Source organism: Heliangelus exortis, chromosome 3 (assembly GCF_036169615.1).
Source record: "Heliangelus exortis chromosome 3, bHelExo1.hap1, whole genome shotgun sequence".
NCBI lineage: Eukaryota > Metazoa > Chordata > Aves > Apodiformes > Trochilidae > Heliangelus > Heliangelus exortis.
Window position 1 is genome coordinate 77,015,449 of NC_092424.1, and position 17,805 is coordinate 77,033,253.

At 36.5% G+C, this 17,805-nt stretch overlaps 1 protein-coding gene across 8 annotated transcripts in view; it reads left to right on the forward strand.

The window, feature by feature from the left end:
• Positions 1-17,805, forward strand: part of EPHA7 (EPH receptor A7) — a 181,353-nt gene that overhangs the window by 143,538 nt on the left and 20,010 nt on the right. For 3 of the 8 annotated variants that reach the window (XM_071741303.1, XM_071741309.1, XM_071741304.1), the window contains 3 exons: positions 2,774-2,967; positions 4,075-4,230; positions 5,403-6,317. In XM_071741303.1, coding sequence (XP_071597404.1) covers positions 2,774-2,967; positions 4,075-4,230; positions 5,403-5,517 — 465 coding nt within the window. In that variant the 3' untranslated portion in view covers positions 5,518-6,317. Of the gene's footprint in view, positions 1-2,773; positions 2,968-4,074; positions 4,231-5,402; positions 6,318-17,805 lie in introns of those variants that run through there. The other 5 variants (XM_071741305.1, XM_071741306.1, XM_071741307.1 and 2 more) reach the window with 3 other exon arrangements.

The window sequence follows — 17,805 nt, forward strand, 5'->3', positions numbered from 1 at the left end:
CTAAACATCCTACTAATCCCATAGATAATTCTATGATACAAAAATTTAGAATAATCTTATGATCATTTATCCGCCTTCACCATTACCAAGAGTATTTAACTGGAATAAAAAAATGCTAAATTTGTCTCTTATAATGTTGCATATATACCCAGGCACTTTATATATCTCAAGTGTATCTTTTTGCCCCAAATTAAATGCGGTTGTATCCATAGACCAGACCATATCTCCTAAAAAATACATCTTCATGACATTGGATCTTTAAATGACATTTCTTTATTTTTTTCTCCCTTTCTTTAAGTCATTATTTTGGATTCATGGAGGATAGGAATTTATGTTGTGATCACTTATTAAACAGGAGTCTTCCTTTTAGCAGTCACCTGGAACTAGGAACAGAACACTCATTCAACAGTCTCCCCTCAGAGACACAGTGTGCTCTGAGCACACAGGATCCACGGAGCCCCCTCAGTTTCTCTGAACAGGGTGTCCCCATCAGTTTAATCCTTGATGGTGACAATAGCCCTAAAACTTACCCAATTCCCCTGCTGGTGTTTGCCAGTTCTTGTTCTCATTCAATAACTGACCCTAGTGCAGATTAATCTTCAGAAACGGGCAAGAGCTTTGGCTTAAATATTTTTCCTTTTCTGTAGTCCTGATTTTATTACCATTATTATTAATTTATATTATTATTTTATGCCCAGAAGCAGGGTGATAACATTATATTGTCTAGTTACTTGTATTATTTACATTTTGACAGCTAGGATAGGCAATGAAGAGACCTGTCTCTCCTGTAATCTACTTCATATCATCACACAGCCTGATTATGATAAAAGCATGCTTGATTTCTAAGAGTTTTCCCTTTTTCTCTTTTTGGAGCAAAAGCAGGATTTTAAGAACAAATTGTGGGAAATGTATATAATATAAATCAGTTCTATTAGTAAGAACTCCAGCTGTGTTCTCTTTGTAGCTTTGCTTATTTAAAAGAAATAATAAAAATTTCCTGCATCTGTTTCATTATCTCTGACTGGTGACTTTTGAATCCCAGCCCCAGCTTTTTAGCAGACACCAGTTGTACCCTTCGAAGTACCTAAGTTTTATATAAACTTTTTTTTTTTTTAAAGAAACTTTCCTTATCAATACTTTTGAACTGATCATCTCTAGCTGACTCATTTTGTATTTCCTAGTTAGTAAGCATAAGGAACTACTCTTTTTTTTTTCCCCTTAATACTGCTCTAAAAGGTCTTACATTTTATTTTTAATATTTTATTTCCTATACGATACCATTCTTCCAATTTCCCTATTACTCTGCAGAAACCCTCTCTCCCCACCCTATCTGACAGATAACTTCACTGTCTCTAAAAGTTCACTGCCCTTCTTCAAGATGTGGATGTTACTTCAGGAATTGAATATTTCTCAGTCATTTTTGAGCTGTAGGAGAGTAGTGTCATTCTAAATGTTCAAATAGAAAGCTGAGGCCCAGGGAGATGAGAAAACTTCCTTCAGGTCAGGAGGACATTCTGTGACACAAACCTCAGTAAGTGCCATACCACAGGGCTATGCCTTCTCTTTTTACAAAGCTTATTTGCTGCAAAAGGTATTGATACAGTCATGGATTTCAGCCAGCTTTTTGAAGGTCATTTTGTATTCTTTGCATTTCTGTCTACTTTACAGGCCAGTGCTTTTGCATTTTCTCACACAACCTATGGAATATTTTCTATCTGGAGTTATTATTTTCACTAAAACCTAGACATACAGCACCCTTATTTATCACACCAGTTCTACTTCCTAAGGCTAAGTCCAGAACCGCTTCTGATCTTGCTTTCTGTACAAATCGAGGGAGAAGACAGTCCTGTGCATTACCCTTCAGGAACAAGCACTCTTCCTTAGCAATTCTAATAGTGCTGTGTCAGTCAATGTCAGTATACTTTAAATCCCCCGTGAACAGTATTTGAGACCTTTTTCACAAGCCTTTCTTATCTGCCGTGCTTCCTGATGTGCTTTCTTATCCTGCCCTCAAGGTTTACAGCAGTTTCCTGTGATTTTACTTTACCCATTTTTATTTTTTACCTAAATCAAAATGGATTTGGCTAAGGAAGTAAATGAGTGGGTGTAATTCTTGGTTTAGACATTTATCCTCTCCTTCCATCATCTCATCATCTAGCAGCATCTCGTATTAAATCTAACTTTAGGTGATATATTAAAATACCATTCATCCTGTCTTCCTCTCTCATGTGGTGCATTTCTGCTACTTTATCATTAACATGGCTAGACATAGAATACAACTTTTTTCCCTAACAATTTATATTTGCTAAACATTTTTCTTGGATCCTTTTATAATATCTTCAGGCTTTTTGTATTTCATATGTGCATGCCAGATCCCTATCCATTTACAAGTTAGTTGCTTCTCTCATACACTCTTTCATAAAAGCCTTGGGGCAAGTAATAATGCTTTCTGAAATAACTCCATTTATCAATCTATCTGTTGCTCCCTTGGTAAATTTAATTGCTCTTCTGCACTGCTCACTTGAGTACATAATATAGCTATGTTCTGCACATATAGAACAATATGCTGAATAATCCCAAAGATAAAGTTGGGGCAAGTATTTGAAAACATGAAGGCTAGATTCAAAACAACAAACTCATATTTTTGCAGCATTAATGGCAACTTTTGAGTTTATTGATTTTTATTTTTTGTCTTCTTTTATTTCTTAATCTGGGTAGCAATATATATTTCATATGTATCCCTTGAAAAACTATTAACTATGTTGGCTACTAGGTTATAAAAGCGATTGAAGAAGGCTATCGTTTGCCAGCACCCATGGATTGCCCAGCAGGACTGCACCAGCTGATGCTAGATTGTTGGCAGAAGGAACGTGGTGAAAGGCCGAAGTTTGAGCAGATAGTTGGTATTCTGGACAAAATGATTAGAAACCCAAACAGCTTGAAAACCCCACTGGGAACCTGTAGCAGGTAAGAAAAACTTTAGCGTGTTTTGGTATGATGGTGCACGTGGCTGGGTTCTGGATGTTCTGCTTGATGACTGGTTCAAGTTCACTCTTACTCCATATACGTCTCAGTTCCTCCTTCCTCCTGTTCCCTGTTCTTCCTTTCCCTCATTTGCCCTTCTTTTTTACCATGCTGTACAAAGCCGAAAAGGACTTCCTTAAAAAGTAACTGAAATAAAGAAAGTAAATATCATGGAACTAACGCACTTATCAGTAAACTACTGCCTATTTGTCACTCTTTCCACACTATTCACCACTAGTAGTCTTTGTTTTCCTTGTTTCTTAAAATTACAAAGTCTGGGGGGCAAGGATCGTCATCTCCTGTAGTCTTATATGATGCATCCCTTGCCCTAGGAACTGTTACAATATGAAACAGTAATTAATGATACTCATGCTTGTCCAATGAACTTTGACATTGCTACACTCTGGGGTTTTTTCTTTCCTTTTCAGGATTTTATTCCTTTCAGTGATTGCATCCTATTTTGTTTCACGTTGTAGCTTTTAATGGCTTCTTCATAAAATTTAGGTGAATTATGGTGGCAAACTTTTGATTCACTAGCTAGTTCACTGCTCTAGGGAATCAACCAGCCTGTGTTCTACTCCTGGTTCTTCTACTAACTGATTTGCTGTTTAATCTTAAGCAACTTATTTTGTATCTCTGCTCTTTTCTTGTCTTTGTTTTGTCCCATCTGATTGAATAATGGGAATAGCTACTACTATATTTTCTATGATGCTTAAAATAAAAGCATCTTTGTTTTACTTAGCAACTTCAGTTGCAGCTGCTGCCATGCTAGGTAATAAGGCTGATTTTCAGTTGGTAACAATAGTCCATTAGGCTGATTTTGCTCACTCTGACCTCTCATCTTTTGCGTGAATAAGCTTAGAAATCCATATTGTGAGCTACAGAGTAGTCGAGCTATTCACAGAATAATCTAAATTGTATAAAGGCCTAGTAGTTTCTACTCTTGTCATTTTTAATACCCCAAACTTATTTGATTCTCACCTTGCTAAATACTCCCTGATGTATTACTCTCTTTGGAAACAACTTACTTTCCTTTTTCCTTCTCCATAGACCAATTAGCCCTCTTCTGGACCAGAACACTCCCGATTTTACCACTTTCTGCTCCGTAGGCGAATGGTTACAAGCTATTAAGATGGAAAGATATAAGGATAATTTCACAGCAGCAGGCTACAACTCTCTTGAATCAGTTGCCAGGATGACTATTGAGTAAGTTAGTACTGGGCATGTTTCACTTGCATTTAGGGATTTTCTAGGTAAAATAATACACAATGTTCAATTTCAAAACTTCACCCAAGGACATAGCACTTTAGGTTAAGACAGATGGTTCAGCAAGTGATGATGTTGTACTAGAGCATCCCATGAAAGGGGAGATACCTGCTACCAATGTGTGGCATCACTTTTTTCCCCTGCTTTTTAGACCAACTGAAATAATGCCAAGTGGCTAGAATTTGAGGGAGAATGTGGCCCATTTCAAAGTATATGTGTATAGGAAAATAGCCACTTTTCCTCCACTGCCTAATTGGTAACTTTTTGCAGATGTGTAGTAAGGAAATATAAAATTTTCTTTTAATTGGCTGGGGGCTCTTTGTCCTGCAAGAAATGACTTTGCATCAGGATAAAAGTCTATAGAAGCAAAACAATTTTCTGAAGGCAAGCATGGCCTGTAGTGGTACTGCCATCTTAAACAGGTCTTCTATGCACCCTGCAAACAACATCCTTGTCTTGGTGTTTACCAGATATATGTAATTCCTCTTACAGAGAGCCATGATTTTCTAAAAGTTTGTAAACAATATTCTCAAGTGTGTAACACTCTTCTTGTTTGCCTGTCATTAGGGGTCTCAGCCTAAAGCTTGAGAACTGTCATAAAAGTCCATAAGCTACTAGTAGGTCAGTAGCACTAGTATCAGTTGAATTGAAACAACAGCTCCTCTTCCATTTGCATGATGGGTACGGGTTAATATGAAAAGGGTTTCTCTAGGCATCTCTAGGAAGCAGAATGGGGTCCCCAGAATCTTGTATTTATAAATAACTTTGTCCTGAAAGCCAACCGAAGTATTTGACAAGAGAAGTGTCTCTTTCTTCGGGTGTCATCAAAAGCCACAATAAAACCTTATCATAGTGCAAAACTTGCTGGCCTCATTCTCAGATGTGGAGGCAGCTGCAGTGTAATTCCATGACACTTGCCATGTAATTGCACTCCTCTTTGAGAAGCTGCACAGCACCCATCTGAACTTCCAAGTACTGAGCTGAGGTTCCAGTGTAGCTTCTGTGTTAGAAACCTGTAGCGCAGACCACTACGTAGCTTTGACTCAGAGTTGAATACCATACAATAGCATCTAAGTTGAAAAATTAACAATGTGCGCATTTATCTTCCCCAGGGATGTGATGAGTTTAGGGATCACGTTGGTTGGTCATCAAAAGAAAATCATGAGCAGCATTCAGACTATGAGAGCACAAATGCTACATTTACACGGCACTGGCATCCAAGTGTGATAGACATTTCTCCCTTATGAGGGAGGTGACAGACTGAGAGAACAGCACTGGCCTTCAATATAAATGAAGTGCTGCTAGAAGACACTTGATATCCTGGGTCCTTCCTGCAGTGAATAGAAGAGCTACAAGAAGCACCTACAGACTTGAACTCCTAAGTGCCACCAGAATTTATGAAAAGGGAATTAGAATCCACCAGTGGTGGCAAGGAAAACAGCAGTGACAATAAACAAAGTACTACCTGAATAAACATACAAACACCTTGAGCTCTCTAACCTCCTTTTTATCTAATAGACTTTTTAAATGTACATAAAAATTTAAAAAAGAATATATTTGTCAGATAAATCATGATATTATTGTTGAATTCAACAAAATATTTTCCTTAAATCTGTGATTTCTGAATCTTTTTTTAATCATTTGTGTTTTTTCTTCATAAAGACTTTCTTTTAGTATGATGTTTATATCTTTGGACCTTTTTAGTGCTAATTCTATGACACATTACTACACTGGGTACCTCTGAAGGATTATTCGAGTTCCTAGAGATTTAAGAAGCATGACCAAGCAATGTATATCTGTCCGAACTTTGGTATCCTTTTGTGCCATTTACTTTTGTTAAATCAGCACCGTATTGACATGGCTAGCTAATTGGCAGGGAGTTAGGAAAATACAAGTTGCCAAGAGCTCTGATATTTTTTAAAGAATTTTTTAAGGTTACACATATACTATCTTTTAAAAGAAAATAAAAGAGAAAAAAAAAAAAAAAAAAAAAAAAAAAAAAAGAAGAAAGAAAAGAAAAGCAATAATGACCCCTAAGTAGTTCTAGGCACTTTTAGCAAATTGTTTGCAAGATGATTTTAATGGACTAGAGTTAAAGTGAGATATATTCTAGGATGTAGAACTACAACTGTAAACTTGCTGAGATACTGCATTGAATGGACAAGTGATTGTAGGAGTGTCTCAGAATATGGGTGCAGTTCTCCAGTGTTTCCTAAACCAGTTAATCTGAGCACATCACATTTTTTTTCAATACTCTGCATTAGCAAATCTGAGACAAATAGCTGGCATATATTTTATATGAGTTTAAGCCGTACACAGTCCAGCTATCAGAATAAGGACATAGATTTTATATGAGAACTGTAGAGCATGAGGCAAGGGGCAGTTCAAAATTTTCAAGTTTTTAATAAGCTTTTGCTCCTCTGAACAAACATGCATGTATGTGCTCACACAGACACAACAGTCACTCATCAGGAAAACAGATGGAAGATTAGTTGCTCAGTGGAGTATCTTTTTACACCATTTACTTACATATGAATTTTCTTTGATTAAAATATTTAACTACCATAAGCAATAATGAAGGGAGTCTTTACAGATATTGCAGGAATGTATATGAACTAGAAAGAAATGCTTTAAAAAAACTTGAAAATTGTGAACTACCCCAGCAATGAAATGCTGTACTTCCAAAGAGAATTGGGCTGCTTCTATTGATTTTGATAGAGAAGGATCCCAGGGATCATAAATTGGTCTTGTTTGATAATGTGGGCATCCACACAAAAAAAATAAAAACAAAAGAAAAACCCTGTAAATGTTCCTTTGTAAAACTTGTAAATTTTATTTATACTGTCTTGTTTTGTACACACATTTATGTGTAGTGAGCTCTGAATACATTGAAAATGCACTATATTTTTCTATTTTACTTGCAGAGCATCACAAACAAACATGTATATTCAGTGCTACATAATGTGTTTTCCCACATTTAGGACCAAAGATAGTTATCAAAAACTTAAATGCATCATTTTCCCCCTCCTTTTTTCTCCCCCTTTTTAGATCACTGTACAGTGTTATATTTGTCATTCTATTTATTTGTTTCATTAGAAAAATCAGTTTGGTTATACTAATTTTTTTTGTCCCCCCTGCCTTTGTTGAACAAAACCTGTAAAAATCTTTTAACTAGCATAATCCCGTTACATAGACACTTCCATTTGTAATCTTTGTAATAGACTGTAAATATATTTTTGGAACTATAATGCAATGTGCATAAGGGTTATTTTTCAGTGTCCATATATGATTGTTTATACAATTCACAGCACTTTACAGTCATGCTGAGAAGTCTAACTTATTGCCTGGATTTGGGCAGAGTAAGAAAAAAAAGGTGAATATTCTTATTTCGTATTAGATTGTCATTCAGTAGAAATGGAATTATTTTCATGTATGCAGCTCAAAATGGTTTTTTAACTACTAAAATTAATTTTCTAGAAATGCTATAGAAGACGCAGAGTAAACTGCATGCCCAGTATTGAAATTAGTGCATACAAGCACTAAACCAAGGCACTCTGAGTAGCTGTTGGAACACCCTTAATTAATAAACACCCCATTTGTGTTCTAACAAATGCTAAGTGCCTCACTACTGGGGTAGCATCTGTGGGCAACTGCACAGGGTCCTTGTCAGTTTGGCTGCTGCTTTAGGCACTCAGCTATGAATTTAGGGGTCTAAGTTCAGGCACCTGCTTCCTTTCAAGTCTCAGCTGTTGTTTCTAAGGGCTTGGTGATTAAAGGTGTGCTGCAGCAATGCTGGTATTGCTGAGAACCCACAAAGCCTAAATGCAAAAGAGTTGAGGCCAAGCTTCACCTTTGTTCAATATTCTGAGGCACAGAGGCCTTGAAGCGTGTGTGTGGTGACCTGGGCTCACACATGTGACAGTGAAGGCCCTAATGGTATTTCTTCCTTATTTTTCCTTGTTTGATTTAAGCTATTTTATTTGAATAGTAACTATATTTTATCATTCATCTGTATACCTTGACTGCCTTAATGTTGCCACAGATTTTTTACACATTTGAAAGTGGTAGAGTAGACCCAGAAAGCACAATTTGCCATCAGTACTCCTAATCATTTCTGTCTGTTCAGAACATTACTGCAGTTTGGATCACATGCATGTAAATGGATTTGTAACTGGTAGAGCAGCAACATGTTGACGTTGATTAAATTTCCCCAGGTTCCAGGAAAACATAGTCCAGTGTAAGAAAAATAAAAGTGCCAGAGAAAGTTGATGATCATGGGGGAACCAAATAAAAATTTGAGTCAGAGGGAGAATTAAAGCCTAAATGATGAAACAAATGAAATTATCTCAGTTCTATTTTAATTTCATTGAAATTTGAAATTATGCAGTGAGGGTGATCTTTATCCATCTCCAAGCATCTAAAAGAGAGATGCCTAAAACAAGCAGGATGAATCTCCCTCTGCGAATGCTTTTCTCCATTACCTGTAGAGGGAACCCAGATGAGTAGCTTAAATTAGGCATCTAATATCTAGATAGCTGAAGTTAAGTGAGGTGATTACTACCCTATGTGTCTTGGCTGCTACAGTTTCCTCCACAAGATGAGTGTCAGAAAGGCAGCTCCTACACTACTAGTATACCCAAGAATGTATTTAACTGCTCTTTATTACAGAGGGAGGTGATTATTTTTTTTTATTCAGAGATTTGTAACAGATCACCTAAATGCTTTTTGTATATGGATATTAATTCTTGAAAAAAGTTCTGATTGTTCTGAGGAAGACCTGTCTAGTAAATTACAGTTATTTAATATTCTAAATAATTGGAAATATTTGCTGACATCCTGCTTCAGTCCAGAGGTTATGTGATCAGATACGGTAGTTGCTGTTTGCAAAATCATGTTTATCTAAAGCCTTTCATGTAAAAATCTTCAGGAGGCAAAGATGCTTAACTGTATCTCAAGTTGAATGTTGCCCTTAATATCTGAATAGACAAGTTCTGTCTGTATTATTCTCCATTTTAAATGAGTTTTTTATATTTGTTTAAGCTGGAGTTATCTGGCATCCACCAAGGGAGTCTGAAAAAATGATTTTAAATTAAATTTGTTTTTCTCCACTAATAGTAATATACAGTAAATAGTTTCCACTGTTTTGAATGTTATGAGAACTATTGCTTTAATGTGGGCGCTGGAAGGGTTTATTTTTGTTTTGTTGTTGGTATTTTTTTACATTTATTGATTAGTAGTTGAAATAAAAAAAAATAATAATTTGTCCGTAACTTTCTAAGTAATTCATATAAAGCAATTCTGAGAATTATTTAAATTCCACAATTTTCGGGTTACTACTTAGACTGTGGTCATGTCACTCAAGTCATATTACAAAGCGATGCTGAGACACCTCACCCCAGGGATGGGTTCAGCAGGCATTCTGTTGCCCAGTAATGGCATAAAGCAGTCCACTGGCCCTGTGTGAGGAGTGAAGGACAACTCAGCCATTAAAGGGTCATTTCCCCTTTTAAAAATGTATATGTGACACGTTAGAGCTAACATATCCTTAACGCATTACTTCACTCCATGCAGTTAGAACCTGATATGGTCATCATATGCCTTTGTTTTTTTGGTGGTTTTTCTTTGTTGATTTATTTTTTTTAAATTGTTATTATTTTATTTATTTTTAAAAAATGACATTTGGGGTGGCTGTGAGAGAGAACAGACAGGATGACAAGCTCAGTTTAAGAAAACACAATACAAATTCTTGCCTAACAGTAATACTGGCAGCAGATGATGCAGGGATATTTGGGTAGTTTTTGCTATGGTTTGCTGAACGACTAGCAAAGAAGGGTTTCTGCATGTTCAGGATGTCCATCTGATGAATTAGCTCATATGTAGAAACAGGGAATTTTTCCCCCCACTAATTTAGAATGTACTTGGAGACAATAGATTTGGTATTCACTAAATTACTCAAAAGTCTTAGACTCATACTAATTTCTAGTAAAACAAGAAATTCTGGACAGCAGCCTGTATTTTTTTTTTTGTATTCCCTTCAGGGTAGCCAAACCTAGCCAACAATTACTTTTAAACAGAGATCTTTATTGTTTGCATAGTGCAACCTTCTATTTACTTGGGAATAGGCAGTTCTGTAATTAAATTTTCTGCAAAAAGGATTTGAAGGGGTGAGGGAATACAAAAGTTTGGAAAAAATACAAAACCAACAAAAACCATGAAAACAAATAAATAAAGAAAAATATGGTCCAACAAACAACCTGTGAAACCCAAAGTATGACTAAGCTTACCATTTTTGTTGCACATTCTATACAGGAATTTAAAAAATACAAGAGATTAAACCATAAGCATAACATCTGTAATATCCTGACAAAAGAGAAGTGGCAGAATGCAAGCTGCCTTTGTGGGAGTTTTTTCCTTTCTGGATTTGGCTTTGTGAGATTTTTAAGTTAAGATAATTAACACACACATTTAGACTAAAGTCTGCTGGGACAGGCTAAGGGACAAAATTGGTGTGTCTAAAATACCTGTGAAATTCTCAGTGCACTTTCAGGGTGGGTAAAGGTCAGGCAGCTTTAAGGTGAAAGGAAATGTGCAGTTTATATTCTGTACCGACTGTATAGGTTTTCTCCAGAGAGATTATGAAAGGTTAAATAGGAAAAAGCTCAGTTTTGTATCTGGTGAAAAGTCAGAGGATGGGAGCAAATGGAAGTGTATGAGTGAGTGGAAGTTGTGTGAAGACATTCAAAATGTGTGAATCTGAGTTGTAGGGCTCTGCAAGACATTGCTGGTAGGGGAGTTAAAGAGTATCATGATATTTTGTTTAAGTAAAGAGACAATGCTAATAAAATATACTTCATAATCTAGTGTGCAGTGGTTTCAGTACCCTGATTTTTCCTCAGGCCAGATTGGAATTTGTCAAAGAGACTAAATTGAGACAGATGGGAAGGCAACTGGTAATACACAACTCATTCATGCAGACTTGAAAGAGACATAAAAGGAGAATTTTACATTAACAGCCTGAAAATAAAACATGAACTCTGATGATATTTGCACTCAGAAGGTTTTAGAGTGGTTTTCTTTAAGCCTAGGGTAATGATGGCAGATTTTAGCACCGATAGTCTACAAATTTGGAGAAATTATTGTCTAATTAGAGTCACCAAAAAGGAACTGCAAGTCAAAAAATGGTTCATGTTTTGATAGACTGTGAAAAAAGATGTGATACAGCCATGCAAAACTTGTGTAGCCAGCCAAATGAATCTTGGACAAAACAAGACATAATGCCTAGTGCCAGAAGAGCTAAATCAGGAACAGAAAATCTCTTAATCCATGGACCAAGGCTTCTGTATTCGATTTAACCAAATAATCAATTGCAGAATTTTGCTGCTAATAATAATTAATACTAATAATGAAAAAACCTGCAACTTAGAGGTCACCTGATGAATCATATCATGAGTAACAATGAAAAACTTTCAATGCTTAAGACATAATAGCTATTCTCCAAGACTATTGTGTATTACTTCTGTTCAAGTTCCATGACTGAGTATTTCAAGTCATTTATGAATTGGAGACATTGTAGCTCCAACTCCATAACTAATATCTTCCACTTTTCTGACAAAAAAAAAAAAAAAAAAGTATGCTGAATCTGTATCTAGTTCATTAATTACCATCTAACTGTTTCTTGAAAATTACCAAGAAAAATGTGAGTTTAATTCTTATATTAAAAAACAAACTTCCTGCTCCAAAAATGCAGTCTCCCTGAGAAGAAAAATCATCCATGAGGTTTACTAGGTCATCCAAATGTGGCTTGAAAGAGGCTAGACTGAAGAATGATTGGTAGAATGTAGCCATGTTTATCCCTCACATTTCAAATCAGGCAATTTCTGGACTATCATTCAACCTGTCTTACTATGCCAGCTTCCACTGAAGGGCTGCATGTCTATTTTTAAGATGTTTGCTGGAAAATGTGTTTCAGTTTCCTTTCCTCGGCAACCAACCACCTTATATCAAGAATGCACGTGTAGCTTATGAGTAAGAAGGTGTAGTAATCTCAAATTAATTCTCACTAGCATATTACTTTCGGTCACACTCGTAAACTTAATGTGTTCTCCCACTGAGGTTGCACATAGTAAATTACGTGAGAAATCTGATTTGCCTGGAATAAACTTAGCAAAAGCATCCAGAGAACTCTTGAAGATGATTCAGAAATAACAGTTTTTAAGAAATGGTTATGATTTTGTTGAGAGAATCAAAGAGGTAGGTCTGTAAGAAGTCTGTGTTTGCAGTGTTCACACCTTGTAAAAAAACCACTCACCAAAGGATGTAGCCTTCTGGGTAGCTGATATCTTCTGTCACTGTCATTGAAACTAGACCACAAATGCAAAATTATTCATTAATTCATTGTTCATAATTCATATTAATTCATAAGAATAAAATATAAAAAAAAATAATTGTGTAACAGAATTAGATAAGACTTCACCATTTATTCAGATTCGTCTTGGCAGCATGGCTGCTCACTTGTGGGGTCAGTGAAGGAGTAAAATGGGTCCAGATAATTGGACAGTGGGATTGGGTGGAATGAGGAGATTCTCTGGGTGGGAAAAGAGAGACTGAGAGGAAGTGATGGACCTGTCAGTGACTTTGAACAATTTTTGTATTTCTTTTTTTAGGATCTTTGTTGTGCAGAGCCCTTGCCCTCATCTTATTCCATTTCAGGCCTCTCTTCTTGCTCTTTTATTTGAGTAATCCCTGAAGTCCTCCCCCGTAACACTCAATATATAGAAGTGTCTTCTTCCTCAGTAGCCAGTGCTTGTTGTTGCATGGGCTTTTAGAGAGGAAAAAACACTTAGATTCAAATCCAGGCCAATATGCTTACAGGAAGAATTAGGGCCAACAAGGCACTGAAAGGGATTTCTAATGAGAATTGTCCTTTGATATTACTAGGCCTTGGTACTGTGGACAAATAAGTAATTGTTATTGTGGAGAAAAAGGCTGCACCTTACTAAATAAGTTACTTACACTCCAGTTCATCTACTGCCAAGACCAGGGAGGGGGTTAGAGACAAAAAAGGCTTTCAGGTACTTCTTTGTAGTGCTCTTTTCAAAAGAAATAATTGTCTCAATGCCTATGTTACCTCAGCTTGTGAGTCAAAGCTTCTTTGATGCTTCCTACTTGCTGGCAGAAGCATCCCAGATGGACTGTGTGCTGTCTGTAGCAAATTTAGGTCTTAAGCCACTTCCTCTGCCATGAAACTGATTGATTGCCTAGCATGGGAATGTATGTTCCAGTCTTCCAGACTGTATAGTTCTTGAGGTAGTTACTTGAGTAGCACGACACCAACGTCCCTTTGCAGGTGTCTGTGATTGTTTCCTTGTGTAGAGATGTCTCTGACTTTTGAGAGGCATTTCCCCAGTTATGAGGAGAGAAACTATTTTTTTTTCATTGTGCTCTACTTCCACTTCTCCCCAGCTGGCATTAGTCAATAATACCAGTCTAACCACACCCATGCTTCACTGGGAGGCGAGTAGGAGATGACAGTGAGGATGGAACATTTAATATCCCAGCAACAACAAATGCAACATCTGTCTACCACCAATGAACCATGGGGCAGGGATCTCCTTTCTAAGTCATTAGTATTGGTCAAACCAAACCAAAAAATGTGGAGAAGGGTTATAAGTACAGAAGAACTCATTCAGCCAGGCTTACAGGCCGAACTGCCTGGTAGCACCAATGACACAAGCTAATGGAGTTTGTTTAAAGTACTACTCAAATCCTTCTATTGGCAGTACAATCTAAAAGGGAGCTGGCTGGCAGAAATCAAAACACCTGGTCAGGGGATTATTTCAGGACAGTGGGATTAAAAAGTTACCTTCTGTGATTTTATATTCGCCATGCTGACTGAAGGAAAAGTCTCTTTTCATTCTTTGGTTGTATTATAAATCTATTTCATACAGCTTTTATGAAATTAACATAACTGGCTTAATGGAAATCATGTGGAAAGTAATGCTTTACTTAACCCAAGTCTTTGCTTCTGAATCATTTGCTGAAAAAAAATGAAGATATTCCCTAGAAATTTACCTGCTTTCACTATAGGAAAGTATCTTAGTAAATATGGAAAAAAGAAATCCTTATAAAGTAAGCCTTTGAAGCAGCTAGTGCCATTTTGCACTTGTATTTTGAAGTAAGATTGTGTAAAGCTGAATTTATCTTCTTTTTTTAGCATCAGATGCTGTCAAGTTATTTCAATTTAAAAATGTAGAGGAATGGATATTATATATTTCATAATGTTTTTACAGGTGGTTGAATTTTTAGTTCTAAATTTAAAGCGCTTCACTTTAGATACCAGAAACCATGTATCATAGCATAGTTATGCATCTACATGTCTATCATAGAGCCATCACACCGTATTTATGCAAAAAAGAATATTAGATTTGGCAGTACTTAGACCATAAGTTCTGTTGTGGTTTTGCAATTGTTTTTGGTTTTACAACCTTTTGGTGATGGAAGCCCTCATTAGCTAAGGTCAGTGAGCATTAGTAAGCAGATGAATATGAAAACTGGAAGAAGCCATTTGCTGAAATTATGGACATATCTCACAGAAGCGATGTCCAGCTGTTACTGAACTCACTCTTTTTCCTTCTCTAGCATAAATGCCAGAGCAACCCAAGAGACTGTCTTCCTCATGCTCACTGACAGCAGAATCATGGCTTACCCTTGGTTCAGGATACACAGCCCTGAAAAGTATAACACCTATCTGGCATCATTTTTCCCCTGTTTCCAGGAAGGCTCACCTCAATTTTTTTTTTTTTTTTTTTTTTTTTGTGATTTGATGAGTGACCTACTGCTTTTCTGAGAACACATGGAAATTATACATATCAAAGACTGACTCTACACCTTTGGTCTGTGGGAAGGTGATATGAGAAGGCCAATATGATACTTTCACTCTCTGTGTGAGAAGAGGAGAAATTCTGTAGGTATTCACATAATGCCAAACACTTTGAGATGTAGCTGCTTGCCTGGGAAGAAGGCTGATAAGGCTAAACCTAATCCAAAATTACCTCTGCAATTTCCACCTTCACTGTATAGTCTCTTACTTTTCTGAAGCACTTTTCCCTTCCATCAGTCCCCTCCCTCTTACTCTGAAACTGGTGTTTAGACTACTTCTCTGGAAACAATGAGACTGTTGTTCTGTGTAAAATAAAGTTTTAAAAGGGAAGAGCTGGAGAGGCCTGTCATGTCTCAAAAGAGCTAACATCTTGGTCTGCGGGCCCCACACTGTCCCTTATCTTTCTGCCATTGCTCCACTTTTAGGTAAAATGTATACAATATCTTTGATCCTTATTTTATGTTTGCTTCCCATTGGAAAAATTAATTAAGCCATCTACTTTCAGTGAAGGTTTGGGGCTGTGAATCCCTGGAAGTAGTTTACTCAGGACACATCTAGACTTGCTGGGATACCCAGAACTCTCTTTCAGTGTTCCAGGTACTAGTTCTCATCAAATTTTGGTTTTGTGAAAGTTAAGGTATGGATGAGCTTGTGCACATGTTGGTTTGGTCCCATTATTGACTACAGTTATGGCCTTGGCATGCATCAGAGACTCGACAAATAAGTACTAAATCTGACCATATAGATATCCAAACCAATAACAAGCCCTTCAGCAGGGATTGTCAGCTGCCTTATCTACTTTGACCAGCCTTCAGTTTCTGAAAACCATTTTAAATTTCTCTCTCTTCCCAGGAAAATAGAGTATCTAAGTCATGCCTGGAATGACAATGGCCATCAGGCAGCTAGAGATGAAGCATTATGATAATGAAATACTAGATGCATCCAACAGATTCAAGGAAATAGTCCATTCAATTTACCATGCATCACTTGAGGATCTTCACCTCCCATTTCTTGAAGTTCCATACTTGTTAGCTTGCACCTGATCTCTGCCCTAATGAACCCAGTACTTGGACACAAGAGCTAGGTGCAGCTCACAGAAAAGCTATGCCACAGTCCACATTATACATAAATTAATTCATAGATCTGGAGACCTTCATCCTGGTGATGACCAAAAAAATTACAATAGTAGAATAGCTGATAGAAATGTAGTCTGAGATTTTTAATACCTATGTATCTAAGCACTATTAGTGACTACCATTTGCATGTAGCTTTGAATAAATTCAGTGTCAATAATTTTTAATAATTCAAAGATTTAATTGCTGTCAAACTAGTAAAATCTAACTACCAGAATAAAAAAAAATATCTTCCTTTTGGAAAGGATTTCTCCTCAGAGTTCTTTTTTTTCTGCATTCTTTTCTCACGCATTCCTTCCATTACAAGGGTTTCAAAGGGCAGGTGCAGAAAAAACTAACAGAAGTGAGATTTAGCTTAGTTTAAACCTTCCTTTCACATAAAATTAGTCCCTAGGACACTACACTAGAGACAGAAAAAAAACATTCTGTCCTTCCATTGGACTGTTTCCTCTAGCTTTTTTTTTCTTTTTTTCATTTTCTTTTTGCTAAGTCTCAGACATTATGGCTATTATTATTGTCAGATCCTCTTCTCATTTTATCATAAAACATCTGCTCCCATTTTGTCCAGTTTGGTGACAGAGATGAATGGCATGAAACAAGGTATTAATGATGCTCTTCTTTTGAATGATCTCTTCCCTTTGATTCACACTGTTGATCTAATCCATGTGCCGAAATGACAGATACTTCTTTGGAATCAGCTGTAAGAATATTGGTTGGTATGGCAGAGGGATACTCCTCTGCTGGTTTATTTTTCTTTAGTAGTAGTGTTACATTGGCTTGTCTCAATGTCTGTAATAAATTGCTTTTCTCTCAGGAATTTTCAAGTAATTTAAGAGATTGTTAACCATATGTAAAATAGTTTCTATTTAAGCCTGGCCTGCATCATCCAGTACTTCTGAAGCTATATTGTTTTAGAGATTTCAAATGGCTAGCCTGTCACTAAATGTACAGTAAAATCCACATTTTTATTTCCTTTTTTTGTAAACTTTGGGGGTTTTTTTGTTTGGTTTTTTTTTTGGCAACACAAGTAACATAAATATTGTCTTGGGGTGCCTAATATCATGTAATGACTGAGACAAGTCAGTTAAGATGCTTTAGAAGATTCTTAACAATACTGAGATTTGATATTCTCAGTTAGGCTAAAGAAGAGTCTACTTTTATCGTTTGCATACTAGAAGCTAACTACCATGTGTGTGCTTTTTTTTAATTAAGCAGAGATAAATTGAACACACCCATCCCACCCTTTTCCTGCTTCCCTCTTTTTTAAAGAGTCTACATCTCCCAGTCTTTAATTTTATACCCTCACAACCATCTAAAAACTGCACCTCATCCATTTATTTCCTTTATTTCAAATACTGAAATTGTCAAGTATAACCCCGTGACTCATTAAGATCCAACATGAGACACAACTACATTTCCTTCATGTTAGAAGTGTTTGCTTGGGAATCTTTGAGTTTATTGATGTTTACCTAGCTAGTCAATGAGAATTTCTGTCTAGTAGTG